Source organism: Petaurus breviceps, unplaced genomic scaffold, assembly GCF_028583685.1.
Source record: "Petaurus breviceps papuanus isolate PSGF00001 unplaced genomic scaffold, PetGlider_PUasm1.0 178, whole genome shotgun sequence".
Lineage (NCBI taxonomy): Eukaryota > Metazoa > Chordata > Mammalia > Diprotodontia > Petauridae > Petaurus > Petaurus breviceps.
This window is the reverse complement of record NW_027185777.1, coordinates 16,346,838-16,365,020: the sequence shown is the minus strand read 5'-3', so window position 1 is coordinate 16,365,020 and position 18,183 is coordinate 16,346,838. Positions and strand designations below refer to the sequence as shown.

The 18,183-nt window shown below is 39.2% G+C and overlaps 1 protein-coding gene across 17 annotated transcripts in view; it reads right to left on the bottom strand.

Moving 5' to 3' along the window:
* The window catches only part of KIAA1217 (KIAA1217 ortholog), a 586,069-nt gene that overhangs the window by 190,510 nt on the left and 377,376 nt on the right, over positions 1 to 18,183 (bottom strand). For all 17 annotated transcript variants that reach the window (XM_069086314.1, XM_069086315.1, XM_069086298.1 and 14 more), the window contains one exon: positions 5,441 to 5,639. In XM_069086314.1, coding sequence (XP_068942415.1) covers positions 5,441 to 5,639 — 199 coding nt within the window. The remainder of the gene's footprint in view (positions 1 to 5,440; positions 5,640 to 18,183) is intronic.

Genomic DNA, 18,183 nt, shown 5'->3' with positions numbered 1-18,183 from the left:
CCTTCCTTCCTTCCTTCCTTCCTTCCTTCCTTCCTTCCTTCCTTCCTAGAATAGGAGGTGTCTTTTAAACCTGTAGCTCCCCATTTCCTTCTACCTCCTTGCCTTCTGCAGCAGGCGCTGTCTTCAATCTATGTTGTGCTGCTGAATTATGGGCTCTCTGATTTCATAGAAGGGCACGAGGCCTGTCAGGATTTGGGATTGTGGGACTTAATCCCAAGTCTATTCGGGACTGGAAGATATCATGTTGAAAAGTCTCAGAAGGTTCAAGGAAGGACATGATAATGGTTTAGAACCTGAAGGGCTGTAATATGGAAGAAGGCTTATTCTGCTTGTAAAATGGGAGAGACATTCTGATTGTCCCTAGAAGGCAGAATGGGTAGTAAAGAGTAGAAAGATCCAAGGTGAAAATTAGGACATGGAAGGATACTATGATAACTAGAGCTACCCCAAAATGTAAGAGGATGCCTTGGGAAAGAGCAGGTCCTTTCTCAGTGGAAATATTTAAGCACAGACTAGAACATTTATAGGGTATATTGTACTGAGGATACTTTTGGGGGGAAAGGGTAGCAGTGGGTAATCACTGGAATTCCTTCCACCTTTCTAATTCCTCTTCTTGTGGTCCTGGGTTAGTTCCCTTGCTATTTTGTGCCCCAAATAGTTAAAATGGGCATAAGAATGCCTATTTTACTAGTCTCGGGGTTATTGTGAGAATAGATGTGAAAGTACTTTGAAAAGTTCAAACTGTCATAAAAGTACAGGATATTTATTATAATGCTGGTATCAAAGTGAGAAAAGTTAAATTCATTTTGAATAAGTGTTCACAATTATACATTGTATATGCATTGTATGCATACAGTGTCCCAAAAATCTAAGTTCAGTTTAAGCTATTAAGTATATGAAAAGAGGCACAGATAAACAATGTATTCTAAACTGGTAGGAAAAAAATGATAGTTATGATTTGTAACAATTTATAAATTAAAAATTCATTAGGCGACTGGTAAGAAAAATAGTACCAACAAATCACATAAGAATTTATGAACAGGAAAAATAATCCCCCCTAAATGGGTGAATATTATTAAATCATTCTTGACCTCAATGAAAAGTGAATTTCAAAAGAGTGGAATTTTTCTACCAAAGTCTTTCTGTGATGCCTTGTCTTGGCATGGAGGTTATGGAAGGTTATTCCACTGGAGTGTGAGCTTTGGCAGGCTCGGCCCAACATGCCATACCAACTCTTGCCACAACCTACATGAGACCTCTCCTTAATCCTCTTTTCACCATCCCCCATTTTCCTATTTACTCTATTCTTTGATGGAGTGGTGGCCTTTCTCTTTGCCAAGGCTAAAGTAAGGCCTCTACTTATACCCTTGATCCCATCCCATAATGGTTACTCTGGCAGATTGTCCCACAATCTTCTCCCTTCTCTCTCTAATCTTCAATCTCTCCTGGCTCTTTTCTTGATGCTTATAAATATGCCCAAGTCTCTCCCATCTTTAAACAAAAACCTTCACTTGACCCTACCATCCCCTCAAGCTCTCCTATATCATTCCCCATTTTAGCCAAACTCTTAGAAAAAGCCATTTACACTCATTATCTCTACTTCCTTTTCTCTCACTCATTTTTCAAACTGGCATCTGACCTTAACACTCAACTGAAAATGTTATCTTCAAAGTTACCCATGATCTCTTCAATGCCATGTTTCCAAGGATTATTCTTTTCTGTAGTACTTAACAATGTTGATTACCTTTTCTGATTGAAAATCCTTTCCTCTCTAGGTTTTCTGAAATAACTCTCCTGTCTGACTACTCCTTCTGCATTTCTTTTTGCTCAGTCTTGCTCATGTTTCCCCCATGGATCTGTCCTGGACCCACTTTATTTCTCTGTATTATATATTCCTTTCTCTTTCTATGATTTTATCAGCTCCCATGGAATTATGATCACCATGCAGATGACTCTAAGACACACATGTGTATTTACATGTTCATATTAATCTTAGTTACTTAATGTAGTTCATCTTAATTACTTAATGATTTTAAAATTTGTTTAATGGGCCAGGGAGAAAAGAATTCTCAACACAGCATAAATGTATTTAAAGCACTCTGCATGCAAGGACACGCACACATGCACACACATGTGTAAGTATATGTGTGCATGCATATGTATGTGTGCATGTGTGTGTGTGCATGCTTGGTGTGTGTGTAAATCTTCATACTTTTCTCTCCTGAGTTCCAGTTTCATGTCGCCAATGGCCTATTGGACATTTCCAACCAGCTATCCCATAGGCATCGCAAACTCAACATGTTCAAAATCAAACTATTTTTTATCCTGATATCCGCCACTTGTCTTCACTTCTCTGCTTGTGTCACAGGCACCACCAACCTTCCAATGTAGGTTTGCCACCTTGCAGTCGTCTCTGACTCTCCATAGCCAAGTGTGTCAAGTTTATTGACTCATCTTCCCAAATATCTCTTGATTCTGTGCCCTGGTCTCCCCCCACACAGCTACTACCCTAGATGCGGCTCCTATCCCCTCTCAGGTTGACAACTGCATTAACTTCCTAACTGGCCTCTCTGCTTCTGATCACTTCCCATTCTACTGCATCCTCCTGCAAGATGCCCAAAGTAATAATCCTAAGGGTCTAACCATGTCTTTCTTCTCTTTCAGAAGCTCCAGTGTATACTTTATTACTTCCAGAATAAATGCAGCCTCTGTGGCAATCACAATCTTGTTATTATCTTACTACATTTTATGTCCTAGCCAAACTGGTCTAATTAGTATTCCTTGTATAGGACATTGTTTCCAGCCTCCCCTGTGTGTGTATAAAGCACTTACTCCTTCCCTACATCTCTTAAAATACTTAGCTTTCCTTCAAAGCGTAGCTTAAGAGTCATTTATTACAGAAGGCTTCTTCTAGCTATTTCTCTTCCTCCAAATTTGCATTTATTTTTTCCTATATTATATTTACTACTATATGCACATGTTGTTTCCCCTACAAGAACATGAGCTCCTAGAAAGCAGGGGCTGTTTCGGTGTTTGTCTTTATATCCCTGGTACTTAGCTCGGTACCTGGTACAAAGCAGATGCTTAATAAAAGCTTGTTGATTGATTGAGAAGAAAGCCTTTGAATAGGAGCCCAGTGATGCCCTGATTATGTTATCACAGCACTAGGGAAATACAGGAAGCAACAGTTGTTGCTGCCAAAAAAAATGTATCACCCTGAAGCAGCGACGACTTTCAAAAGTCAATGGTAACTATTTCTCTTTGGAACAGTAAGCCTAAGGGTCTTGCCCTCCCAGCTTGATTTTTTTCTTTTTTTCTAATTAAAGGGGCCATCCCTTGACTTACTTCTTAAAGAGGCCTATTTAGTGCATGGGCTTTACTTCACATCAAGTGAGAGCCTGGAAAGGTCTTAGCCTAATAGGGCCAGGGTCTCTCATCGCATCCTGTGTCATCTCCAGTCATCCTGATGAATATCTGGGGCCAGGGTCTCTCACTGCATCCTGGGTCATCTCCAGTTATCCTGATGAATATCTGGTCACTGGACCCAGAAGGCTCTGGAGGAGAAAGTGAGGTTGGTGACCTTGCACAGCCCTGCCTCACTTATATCCAAGTCAACTGCAAGTCATGTCATCACCTCCCTGATGCCATGGTCCTCTTCAGAAACAAAGGACAAACAATTAAGTCACAGTGAGGTTGTAATTTCTGTCAGTTTAGAGAGTAGCCACACATGAAATGACAGACCTCCAAATATTGAACATAGTATTACTGGCATTGTCAATAATCACATAATGCAGGCTCTTTAGAACAGTCAATTCCACTCAGTATTGAATGACATTTACAGTTGAATTGTATGAAATGGTTGTTCAGGACCAAGATACATTCCTATATCATCATTCTTCTCCCCTAAGCAAAGAATTTATAACATTTTAGAATATTGGTTTATCCACTACTGTCATCAGCACTGGTCAATACTTTGAGCCTTTCTGATTAATTAAACCTTTTCTTATATGCTCTCCCCTTCAAATACCACCTTGCCACAATATACAATTTCTACTCAAGTAAGTCTAGGCGAGGCAGATTAGTCCTGTGGAACATAGGAAAATTAGGGTAAAGAAGAATGATACTTGCATCCCCTATTCAGAAAGGAGAAAAAAAAGGAGAAGGGAAAAGGAGAAAATAAAACAAAATAAAAAATCAAAGGAAAGAATGAATGAAATACAGAGAAGGGAAGAATAAAAATAGAAATAAAAGGAAAGAAGGGAAAAGGGAAAGAAGGGAAAAAAAGCAAAAAAAATGATGAAAAACAGAAAAGTGATGAAAGAATGAAGAGGAGAAAAGAGGGAAGGAACTAGCTGAATCAGTCCCAGTCTATTCAAGTAATACTGGACTAGGCAGATTAGTCCTATGGAAAAACAGGGCAAAGAAGCATTTTACCTGGCCAATCCCATGGTCCAGGAAGGAGAAAGTTCACAAAGACTGGATTAATAGTTTCAACCCTTTCTTAAATGTCTGTCTTTTGAAGGAGAGAAGATTATACAGTCCTCATGATAAATAAGCATCATCTGGAAATTCAAAAGAATAACTTTCTCACGGTCTGATCATTAACTTTTCAGTCAAAGGCCACTCCAAAAAAGATGGCTCAGTTTTCATAGTATGGGTTTAGTTTATAGTAGAATTTGTGAATTTCAGTAGGGTTTAGAGCGGCAGTGAGGAGAATGGTGATTGACCTTACAAATTTCTGGTTTACACTATCCCTTCATCAGCTGTATGAGGATACCCTAGGCTAAGAGCACTGAACTTTGAGCCAGGAGAGACCTGAGTTTAAATTGCAGTTTGAACACAATGGCTGTATGACTGTACACAATTCATTAAATCTTTCTGAGCCTTAATTTCCTGGAAGCAATAATACTTGGACTACTCTACCTGCTTCTCAGGGTTGCTGGGTATAAAGCAGTTTGCAAACCCTAAAGTACCACATCATCATAGGTTATCATCATTACCATTATTTTCATAATCTAATGACAGGGTAGCCAGTACAGTGTAGTCCTGAGGAAGTGAGCAAACAAGTCACCAAAACCTGAAACCTCTTGCATCCAGCAAATGACCCGCATCTAGCAAATAACACTGAAGGAGAAAAATGAATGCAATATGTATCCGTGATTTGAATCTGCAACCCTTTGCTACTTAAATTGAACAAATGGAGATTAAATTGGGGGAAAGAAAGTTGCATTGTCTGTCACATATATTTTTAACAGATCAAGACCAATTTTAGATTAATATTGAGATGGGTGTATATTTCAACCTTTTCAATGTCTTTCTCTTTCAAAGATCCGGTAAATAAACAGGCCATACTGCCTTTCATGTGCTCAAAAGAAAAAAAATGTGAAATATACACAGGCAACGAACAATACAGGGCATGTAAGCTCATTTCTGAACTTACCCAGAGATCTCTCCTTTGTCTGGTTGGTTGACCTCACGACTGGAAGGCTTGCCCGTGTACGGCTCCCTCTGGAAAAGGGAGTCGGTGACTCTCCTTCTGACATGGCTTCCAAAGAATCAGCAGATGCCTCTGACAGATGCTCAGCCTGGTCTCCAAAATTGGGTGGTTGAGGGCTTTGAGAAAGCTTTGGGCTTCTGGTCTGCAAAAGACATTAAAGGGAGGGAGGGGGAAGCATGGCATTCTATTATTACACTTGTAAATGTTTTCAATACTATCAAAGATTGGGCAATCTGGAAAACCAATTTGGGGGGAGAGGTTTAGGGCTGTGGTTGGGGGGAGAAAAATCCATCAAAAATTTTGAATTTAGAAATCTGAATGGCTTTGTGTGGTCAAGGTGACTGCTATGAAAGTTATTTTTAAAAACATATTGTCCCTGGGTATGCCATTAGGATTTTTATTGCTGTACCTCTACCGCGCAAATTTCATTTCTAACAAGGACCTGAGGCTAAGACATATTATAGGAGAGATGTATGGCAATTCCATTCCCTATGACTTGAACAACTGTTAACAGGTGTTATAACCGTAGACGTAAATGTGCACAGACACATATCCTTAACAGGGAAGGGAAGATGCTTCTATGGCTAAGCTGCAACATTCTATTTCTAAGTCTTTCACTGAGATTACTTTGAAAATCAGTAAGGTAGTATTATAGGAGGGATAAATAGTGTCACAGTTGGGCAGGGATTTAGTTTTGGTGGCTGAAATCCCCTAAGATTTTTAAAAATCTCTATTCTTTCTCTTACCTACCTTGTCAATCAACAGAGAAGCTCTGCAAATAGATAGTCATATTGGAACTGATTCTCTATTTTAATGATGTCTATTGCACAGGGATTGGGTAAAAATGGAAAGAATCAATCAAATTGCTGCCCACATGAGCCCACATGAGCCCAATCAATAGTACTCAATCTAGTTCAATGTACTCAGTACCTTCAAACTACTAGACAGGGTATAGAAGACATTAACCCCTACCCTCTGGGAATTTCCAAAGTAGTCAAAGAGATAAGACAAATGAGCAATGTGCAAACACTGGATACAGTGACCCATGAACTGGGTGCTCTTCATTACTTTAGTTAATTTGTGATTTCACAGACATGGCTATTCCTTCCATCAATAGAAACTGCAATCCATTCTTTCATTCACACCTTCTCATCTGATATAACTCATGTTCATGTGCTTCTATAAAACCTCCACAAGGGTTCTAGCCAATGTACCCAGTGCCTCCTTCTAGATAGCTTAGCATGATGTGGGAACCAAAGGAACACATGAGTTGTCTATCTCTCATCCCCTATTTAAAAAAAATTAAAATCTGTAGGCTTATGATGATCCATTCTTAAATCCGACCCAAATCAGGTAAAGTTTTCCTCACAAATAAAACCAAGTTCAGATCATAAATTCATCACAAATATTGTAAAGAACAAACAAGAAATAAGATCTGGTGGATAGAGTATAAATGTTATTATGCATATCAACACTTAATAGTCTGCGAAACTTTCATCTGTCATGCCTGTTTAACTGAATTGAATTGGTTAGAGAGAGGGTATCTTTGGCCCTTTCTTCATGTGGCTCCAAGATGAAAAGTCATGTAGTATAGTTCCCTTTCCCTAAAGGAAAGAAGACCAAATTGTCCTGACTGCTTCCATTCTTGGCAGATGGAAAGATTTGAGTAAGATGGACAACTCAGCTAGGAAAATGTAGATGTTACATCCCTTATGTAGGATGGAAGCTCCTTGAGGGCAGAGACAATATTTTCCTCTGCATTCTCAGCACATCATATAGTGGCATATACTTCTTCCTTGCCCCCTCAATCCATCCATATAGGAAACTACTTGCATGAAACGCTCTACTCAAGCAATTTACTCTCTATAATTTAGAGTCTTGGGGAATTGCCTGAAACATTGTGAAATTAATTGACATGGCCAGGGTCACTCATTATGCATCAGAGATGTCCTGGATGAAGGATTTCCCAACTCCAAGCTCTATTCTCTATCCATTATACCAGGGAGTCTCTCATGGTGCACAAAGGGAATTAGAAAATGTCTAACTGAATTGACATCCCAACCCAGAGTGGTGGAATTCCTGACTGGTCAGTAGTTTGAGGGTAACCCATTCAATTTTGCCTTTGTCCTCGGATTATGATTGTTTAGAGCTTGAACCAAATTGCTGGTTATGACTAAATCGTACCTTTTTTCTGAAGTCTGTTTGCATTGTATGAACCTGGCCCCAGTATTAGAAGAGGAATACTATTTTGTCAGGGAAAGTAACTCTAAAGATCTTACTGGTAGTTTGAGATGGCTTTATACCTTCCTTTGAATGAACTACCTAGTTTCTGAGGAGGTATAGCAGATTAAACTAAGAAAGATGGGACTTTTTGGAAGAGAACACCTTGTCTTTGTCCCTGACCCTAAAACGATACATTAGGACAAGCCAAATAGCCAAGAAATGATACCACTTTGCCATTCTTCTCACTGCCTGTCTCCAAACCATACTGAAGTTCACAAATTCTACTGCAGACAAAAAAGGACAAGTTTTATGGACATTCCTTTCCTACTATTAAAAAAAACTAAAATAAAAAATTAACCCTTGAAGAGATAAATCAAAATCAAATATCTTTGTTATCCAGATCCATGCCTGAGGCAGACACATGTTTTAAAAAAAAAAAGGACATAGAAAGAAGCAAATGCCTCCTTTCTTCTTTATACATAGTCTCTTCAAAATATGAACAGCAGCTCTTTCTTGTCTATAATTCCTATGTTTGAAACGTTCACTCTGAAAACTCACTGCCTTTTATTGTCATATGTTAGAAATCTCCTCACATACTGAATTCAGTGTCCTCTAATCACATCTCCATTTGCTGCCAAAGCATCCTTTAGGTTCAGAGAAAGGACAGCCTTTCTTGCTATTGCCATTGTCAGATGTGCTAATATTTTATATATGGAAATAATCAATTAAGCAGTTATTTATTGCATCCATTCCATATCCAGGAATATAACAGATACGACCTGGGGTTGGCTCACCACAAAAGAAAGATAAGCCATCAATTCTGCCTGCTAAAGGAGCTGATGGTCTGGGTGGGAAGAGGATGTCAGGAAACAGATGAGAAACAACTGAAGAACAATTAAATGCTAACTGTGTGTTACTGACTTTAAAATACAGAAGGAAGAAGAATCTGCCCTGGAAGAATGGACTGAATTTGATTTGGATAACAAAAGCGGAGGCTTGGGAATGAACACGGGTAAAGAAAACTAAAATTAATAAGGAAAAATAATGTTTTACAGAGTGTTTTCCATACAGAAGCTGCATGATATACTGGAATGAACACCAGATTTGGTGTTAGAGGACCTGGGTTCAAATCTCAGCTTCAACATTAGCTACTTGTGTGACCTTGGACAAATAACTTAACCTCTCAGAGTCTCAGTTTCCTCTTCTGTGAGGGTTGAATTAGATGAACTTTAAGGTCACTTAATTTCTAAATCTAAGTTCCCAGAATCCTCCAAATAATTCTGAGATTTTTACTATAAGAATTAGTTCCCTATTTAGTGTATGAGGAAACTGATTAAATGACTTTACAAAGGTCATACAATTTTATACACTCTTTTCACTACACCAATCTGATTCTTTTTTGTGGTTTGTGAACAGTCATCTGCATTTCCTCCTTTGGTCCCCCCTAGGCATAATGAAGCGCAACTCAGTGGTCCTGTTAGTAGCCTTAAAATAGATCTTCCTTATGAAGATATCAGTCAATAAACATATATGAATAATAAGTATATAATGTATAATAATATGTATAATATTGTATAATATGTATAATTGTATAAAATGTATAATAATATGAAAATAAACGTAAATTAAGTGTTTACCATGTGCCAGGCTACTTTCTATCTATCTGGCAATTCATAGTTTGTCAAACACTTATACCTATCTTAATTCAACTTGTCTACATAAGAATTATGTGGGCACACAGCCAACATTCTCATTTCATAGATGATTCTCATTCAACTGAAAGTGACTCCTCAAGATTTTCAAAAGCACTATATTTGAACACCTGCTTTTCACTCAATTTCCTTGTATCAAATGATATGTAAAGGGTTTTTACAAAACCTAAAGCATTATGTACATGTTAGCTTTTATTATAGCTGTAGGCATTTTCTGTGACTGTACCCCACGCCTAGAATGCCTTTCCTCTTCATCCCTCCATATCTACTGGTTTCCATGTCTTCCTTTAAGCCCCAACTAAAATCCCATCTTCTTATGGAAGCCTTTCTCAACTTTTGACTCTTTTTGTATCCTCAGTGCTTAGCATCGACGGAGTTTATTTTGTCTTTGTTTCATATATATGAGTATGTACGTTTATTCTGTATATACTTATATCTATGTGTATACACATGCACACATGTTGTCTCTCTCCACTAGAATGCTCCCTGAGGGCAGGAATTGTTATACCTTCTGTCTTTGAATTCCCAGGATCTAGCAGAACATAGATTATTTTTGATTCATTACCTTGTATTCTACTTCTTTTCATACCCACCCATTGAAGTTCCCTGAGTGCAGGGACTATATCAGTTTTTAATCTTTAAGTGCTCAAGTGCCCAGCACAGTGCCTTACACATAGTAGATGATTAATAAATGTTTGCTGGACTGAATTGAGTGAGTATTTTGGCTCAAAAAGCAGCACAATCTCTACCATAACAACAGTGCAAAGATAAACAACTTTGGAAGACTAAAGAATTCTGACCAGCCACATTCTAAAGGATTTATGATGAAGCATGCCACCTGCTTCCTGACACAGGGGGATGGATGAGCCTGAACATAGAATGAGACATACTCTTTGGACATGACCAACACAGGAATTTGCTCATCACTCGCTCAATTATGTGTGTGTTTCTCTCTCTCTCTCTCTCTCTCTCTCTCTTCTCTCAAAAAGAGAGGAAGTGAGAGGGAGAGAAAAGAAATTTTGGTAAAATGAAAAAAACACTAAAATATGACAGCTAGGACTGCACTCAGGTCTTTGGTTTCTACATTCAATATCTTTTCCTTTACACTTTCAGTTAGTCAGCGAGTAGACTATGTCCTCAAGAAGCATTTTAGAATGTTTGATTCACACAAGAGCCCTGTGAAGTAGGCACTACAGGTGCTACTATTGCTATTTTACGAATGAAGAAACTGAGGATGGAGAAGTCATTTATTGACTTCTCAGTAAATAAAAAGTGGGCATTTTTTGACTGCTTGGAGCTCCACTCCCAGAATACCAAGTTGTGGTTCAGTCCTGTCAGATTCCTCTTGACCCCATTTTGGATTCTCTTGGCATAGATGTTGAAATACAAATACAGGCAGAAATAAAGATGGTCCTTGACCTCAAAGAGTTAAAATTCTAATGGAAAAAGATGATAAATAAAAGAGAACTGAATAATTGGGAATTTGGGGTGAGGAAGGGGTGGAATGAAGGCCTGAGGACACTGAAAAGAAAGTCTAGGAGAGCCAGGAAGTCAGCTTGGAGAGGAATAACCACATGGCTGGTCTGTGTCTCCTAAAAAGAGAAGTTTGGGGAAAAGCCAGTCAATCACAGGGAGAGGTCCAGGGAGAGGCATGGAGGTGGGAAGGGACTCTTCCAATGTGATAAGTCCAGGGGTGAAGTAAGCTTTCAGGAGGAAGAAGTTTCTGGAGCATTGCAGAGAAAGTCTGGGAGAGCCCAGAGAAGAGTCAAGTGTCCCAACTTAGGATCAGGGGTCGGATTCAAAGGCAGCACTCTTGGCATTACATTGCACAGCCTCTCCTACCGAAGTGACCCAGGCATAACATCCAAAGAGATTTAAATGTTTAACGTGACTTTTTCCAACGAGGCAGCACCAACAGCACAGACCATACAATAATGAATGCCATGGATGGAACCTCAGATGCATGGATAACTATAACCTTCATTAGCTTACTTGACAGTTTTAATACCTCCCAATGGCCAATTTTGCCCAATTGCTCACATTTTATAATATGAACAGCCTCTAATGAGAAAGCCAACTTCTCTAGGGTTTTTCACTCAAAAAACGTTTATAGTGCCTGATATTGGCCATCACTCAGCAGTTAAAGGATTCTGAAATGCTCAGGTTTCCCAGGAACGAAAGGCAAAAAGAGCCTGTATTCATAGCCAAAGCCAGGACTGTCTTTGCGGTCTTTCTCATAAGATCTTTTCTCCCAGTAGTAAAACATATAATGGAAAGAGTGCTTTAGTTTTTAAAATACCAGGAAAAATTTTAAAGCCCTCAATACAAAAACATGAAAACCTTCCTGTAGAAGAGAGAAAAAAGAGAAAAGAAAAAATAAAGAGAAGGGAAGGGGAAGCAAAAGGAAGAGAAAGAAAGGGGAGGAAAAGAGAAGGCAAAGAAAAGGAGATAGGAAGTGGGGGGGCAGCGAAGGGAAAGGGGAAAAAGGGTATGAGAATTCCAAAGTGAGTCATTTATTTGCGAGTAGACCTGCCTTGGCAGACATAGAAACCTACTTAACAAGGCTAGGGCCTTTCTATCTGTAATTATTCTAATGTCATTCAGCAGAGCATCTCTCAAGAGGAAACTTCTGAGTAATGAAAGTATGAAATGCCCAGACCTGCCCATTGGCCACAAAAGACTCACAAGGGGTTTTGGGGTGATCCTAACTATTAGTATCCTGAGGGAAGGGCTATATGAAGCTGGGCGGGGCACCAGAGGAATGGTGGAGAAGCAAGAATGCTACCAGGGGAGCTTTTGGCTGGTGATGCTAATACACTTGCCTCCTCCTGGAGGTGATGAGTGGGTTCTGCCTAGTCTGGGGCAGGTAGGAGAAGCCTGGTGTGAACTACTTCTTTAATTCAAGTCTATGCTGAATCCTGACTCTACCTATGTGGTCTCAGGCAAGTCAAATACTTTGTGGACCCCAGTACCTCATGTAAAATGAAGGAGCTGGACCAGCCTCCAAGATCCCTTCCAGTTTTGAATTTATGATTCTATTATCATAAATTATAGAAAGATTTGGCAAGTCTGACCATTTCTTTCCCTCGCCATTCATTTTCCATTCTATAAAACAGATTATCACCAATGCAGACAAAGTTTATGGATTGCATACAAGCCTTCCTTCTTCTCCAAGTATGTTTTATGGAGGACAATAGCCCACTAGGGATAGCATCACCTAAAGACTACTGAAGACCATGGTCTAATGGGAAAAAGAAGAGTGAATTGGGGTATCTAGAGATATGAGTTCTAATCTTATCTCTGCCCCCACCTACTTGGATGGCTTTGGACAAGTGTCTCTACATCTCCTGGGTCCAGTTTCCTCATCTATAAAATGAGGACCAGACTAGAGGATTCATTCCTGTTCAAAATTCTACAATGGGCCTCCTACCAATGCCACTTAGCACCTGTGGGATTCTGGGAAAGTCACTTGAACTCTCTAGGTCTCATTTTCCTCACTTATAAAATGAGGTTATATTAAATGACTTTTAAATTTCCTTCCAACTCAAGATCTTCCATCCCATGATCCCTATAACTACAAAACATTCCCTATCCTAGAAAAAGGCTGAAGTTTAATATGCTTCTGAGGTTACGATTTGGGAAGGAATGGCTCTCTCAAAAGTATTTGTCCCATAAAACCTGCAGTATAGAAACACATTGCTAATGCATGAGATCTTGTTTCAGAGAGGGAAGGACTGCAGCCAGAGTCTGGAGCCAGAATTATAGAATCTCAAAATGGGAGAACCCTCAAAGATTAACTTGTCTAACTCTTCCCTAAAAATGAATTCCTCTGACTTTTGGGAACCTTCTTGCTCAGGTATCCATGGAAACATCAAAAGTTACCATCTGATACTCAAATTACCTTCTGGCTGTTTAAAATGCAGGCATGGGGTATGATAGCTCACCCTTCCAAATTCAGCTGCAGTTAGAGCAATAGGTCCAAGGATCTTTCCGTGAGTCTTGTGGTGGGACTGAAAGGCTGACTTTTTCTGTGTTAACAGAGTAGTACTCCCTTGTTTCAAAACAGATTTGTCCTTTGAAAAGGGATACCCACAGACTTTCAAACTGGGCCCTTTGAGCTTGGAATGGAATAGGCACGGTGAAGCCTTTCCTCAAGGAGAAAAGACTGATCATGGGGCACATTTAACAAGTAACCTGCCCAGAATAGAAAGAGTTGGAAGAACTTTAAGGCAAAGGTCTTCTGAAGACATTTCCTCTTGGTCCTGCACTCTTTTTTTCCTTCCCCATGACTAGAATACAGAGACTTTTAGACTCCATCTCTTCTCTATTCTTTCTGATGAACAATGGAGCAGAAGACTCTTTCCTCTTTTTCTGATGGGCAGAAGAATGTCCAACAACCATTCCCAGCCTTCTCTCTCCCTCCCATCTCTCTCCACTGATCCTGTCAGCCATTCTATTGCCCACTGCAGAAAAAGTTTGCTCAGTGGAAAGCTACCTTCCATAAGCAGATTTGAAGGACTGCAATCTTGTCATTTTTTTTTTGTACAAGGATGTAGGCATAGAGTTTTTAAAATCCCTCCCTACCTCTTCTAGCCTCAGAAATTCTTGGTTCAAGACCATGGAAAGTATACTGCTCCCCAGAAGGCCATATTCTCTAGTACTCAAAATAGATAACTGGCAGGAATAACTGGACATGTTCATCAATGTGATAGCAGCCTCGTTAAGCAGTATCCAGCTGCTGCTTGAACACCTCAAAGGTTCCTCCAAAGGTCTTCCAAAGCAGTTAACCCTGCCTTTGGATGGTTCTAATTGTTAGAAAGTTCTTTCTTATATAGGGACATGATCTTATAAGGTAATTAACCCTACCTTTGGATAATTCTAATTGGTACAGAGGAGACAGGTTTTATTTTTCCTCTTATGGAATATTCTCAATAACATAGTACTTGTGATTTAAAACTAGGGGTGAAGAAAGATGCAGTTACATAATTTAGCCATCTTAATTAACTAATTAATTGCTATTCTCAGTATTTAACATGAAGGCAGAGGTGGAATAGCATTGTAAATTGAGAGCTGGTCTTGGCATTAGGATGATCTGGGTTCAAATTCAGTTCCGGATGCCTATAAAATATAAGTCCAGACAAGTCAAGTGACTTCTTAGTGCTGACATGCGACTATTTAAGCCTATAAGCTATTACCAATCTGCATTGCTAAGGGCAGTTTCCTCACTGGGAAAAATACACCAATGAAATTACAAATTAGGACCTATACCCTCAAAAAAAAAAAAAAAAGAACCAGTAAAAAACCCATGCAGTTGAGAATCCTGGACCAGGAAAATGAAGCTCCCCAACAGGACTTATGTAGTAATTGTGTTAAAGAACAAAAGGTCATCAGCTAGGGCATATCAGTCAGTTCAATTTACTCCTTATTTTGAATAAACCAACATTGCCTTAATGAGGTTTTACTTTGTCGTAGGTCCCCTTTCATATGATGCCAAGATTGCTGCAAATGGAGGATTACTGAGTTAAGATGAAACTTTCCCTACATGCTGATGAAGTCAGAACGACTCACTCTTTATACTCATTAAATTTATGTGGCTGGTATAAACATGATGTTCAGACATAATAGCTTACCTAGACTCAGCTTACTTTTTATGCCTCCTCAATACAGCTATTAATTCTGAGATCAGTCAAAATTCAGCTTTAAAACCAAGAGAAACTTGTGAGCTACCAACAAACCTAGGTTAAGATTAGAGAGGTACAGGGTTAGTCTTGTCCCTGAGGACCACAATACATGTTTAGTTCATGACTATCCTGGATGTGAAATCTTTTCAACCTGGGAGGGCTTGTTAGAGCTTACACTCCGTGCTATATCTATCAAAATACAATGTTAACTCTGTGATATAATGAGGCACTGGAGTAATTTCCATGGAAGTCTTGTTCTTACATGAATATAGATGCTAAATAAATGTTTGTTGATTAATTTATGATGCTGATGTGGATTATGGATAGATAAGAAGACATAGAAACAGCTATGGAGAAAAATAAATAGGCCTGTATTGTGAATAGATGAAAACCAAGGATGTCAGGCACTATTAGGTCCTGTTGTATGGAGTTCAACTGAATCAACAAGTATTTATGAAATGCCTTCTATGTGCCAGGAATTGTTCCTATCCTTAAGGAGCTTACATTCTCAATCAGCTAACAAGAGTTTATCAAAAGCGTGATGGATCAAGAAAGGGGATAGAAACAGATGTTTTGGGCTATGAAATCCTCTAAGAACAGATTTCCCATTCATATGTCCTACTGTGATGTCTTATTGTTTGCAGAGGTGACCTGGGCTCCCCCAGGTTGTGTTAGCAGAATGTAAAGGTGTGGAAAGTCTTTCCAAGGAAGGAAGGTTTTGAATATGGGCCCAGTAACAGATTGTTAATCTGTAGCCAGTTTGGATAGGCTTATTATCAAGTTGGGTATGGGGTAACGAATTTTTTGGTCATAGCAACTCAAAGACTTACTAAGTCACGAAGGAGTTCTAATATGCTTTGGGAGAAGATATACCTATACTGATGAAATGATTGCTGACATCTCTGTAGTGCTTTGAAATCTGCAAAGCACTTTACACACATTGCCTCATTTGACCCTCAAAACAGCATGCAGAAGTACTATAATTTTTTAAATCATTTTATAAAGGAGGAAACTGAGGCACAGAGAAGTATCAGCAACTTATGGAAGATCACAGTTAGGAAATTTCAGGTTCAGAACTAGAACCCAGGCCTTTCTTGATGTCAAGTGCAATGATCTAGTCACTATGACCTGATGCCTGTATCACACATTGTTGAAATATTGAAAAGCTGAGGTAAATAAAAAGTCAACAGCTTGATATTTTGTTTCACAAGATACTGGAATGGAATTTTTAAAAGAGAGATTTGTTCCTTTTACTAGTAGCCTCTTCACCTGTCTTTCTTATTTTTCCTAGTAAAGAAGTTGGGGTAATAGGGAGAGTATAGCCATGATGTCCAGCAACGTGGGTGAAGGAGAAGAAATATATAGCAAGAGAATAGAAGAAAATTATAGGAGGAGAAACAATCAGGTGGCACAGTGGCTAAGAGTGCTAACTTGGAGTCCACATGATGTAAGTTCAAATTCCATCTCAGAAATTTGCTAGCTGTGTGACCCTGGCCAAGTCATTTTACCTCTGCCTTCTTCAGTTTTTTCATTCATAAAATGAGGATAACAGTAGCACACATTTCACAGGATTGTTGTGAGGATCAGATACTTGTAAATGTGATGATGATGATGAAGAAGATCGTATTCTTACAAAATTTTTTTTCCTACTTTTGACAGTTGTTTAGCAAGGAAGTGCCTGAAAGGATCAGTGAAGAAAGAAAAGGTATGGGGTTTGTATCATGCTCATCTAAGCAAAACATACATGCATAATAGTTCTGAAGAATATGCCTATTTGCAAAGTTGTTCCATTTAATGATATTCAAGCTCACTTTCACATGGATCCCTATATAGACAGGAGGAAAAATCAATTATGGAGAGAGGGCACTCAGTTTGGAGGCAGGAGACCTAGGTTTGAAACCTCTCTGTAGTTAACTGTTAGATCTTGTGTCACACATCAGGGGTTCTTAACTTTGTTTATGGCATGACCCCATTGACAACCTGGTAAAACTTTATGGGTTCCTTCTCAGAACAAAGTTATATCACTTACATTCATAATCACAGGAAATGGTACATTTCAGTTAGAGGTTAGTCAAAATTCAAATGTAGTTTTTTTCATGATCCCTCTGATACCCACCCATAGACTCCAGCATCTGTGTACCCCAGGTTAAGAACCTCTATCATAGGGGTGGCTAGGTGGCACAGTGAATAGAGCACTGGCCCTAGAGTCAGGAGGACCTGAGTTCAAATCTGGCCTCAGACACTTAACACTTACCAGCTGTGTGACCTTGGGCAAGTCACTTAATCCCAATTGCCCTACCTTCCCCCCTCCAAAAAAAAAAAAGAACCTCTATCATAGATCTAGAACTGGAGGCAGTCTAGGAGGTCATATATTCCAAGTTTTCCATTTTACAAATGAGGGAACTGAGGACCAGGGGATAAAGTTAGTTATAGTAACAGATCTGGGATTCAGATTCATATTTTTGTGGTTCTAAACTCAACATTCTTTTCACTGCCTCCTAGGGCAATTCACTCCCCCTCTCACAGTTTTGTTACCTTAAAAATGAATGGGTTGGCCTTGATGATCTCTAAGATCCCATCCTGCTTTAAATATTCTGAACAAACTGGAACTTTGAAAAGAAAAATTCAGGGAGGGAAATTCGGTCTAGGAAGGCCTGTATACAGCTGAACAAAGAAAACAATAGATAGAATCTCTGCTGAGAGTCAGTCCATACTCAAACATTCATATACATTTTGCCTGCCGAAATCACATGCCAAATGTGGTGGAATCGGAAAGTTCAGAATTTGGAAATAGTTTACATTTTTGTGGGGAGAGAAAGGGGGTAAGGGATCCTTTTTAAAAGTCTTTATTGACAGAGATAATATTTAGATATCAATCTACCTTATTCCTAGCACACAGAACTCTGGCTTTACCTTGCCTACCTTGTAGGCCACTTGCTTGTAGTATCCTCACCACATCCCCTCAAAGATACGCTAGCCTTCTTCCCAGTGTGCTGTTAGGTGCTGTCTTCTCCCTTTAGAATGTAAGTTTCCTGAGAGCAGGGCACATACTGCTCTCCTATATTAGTGT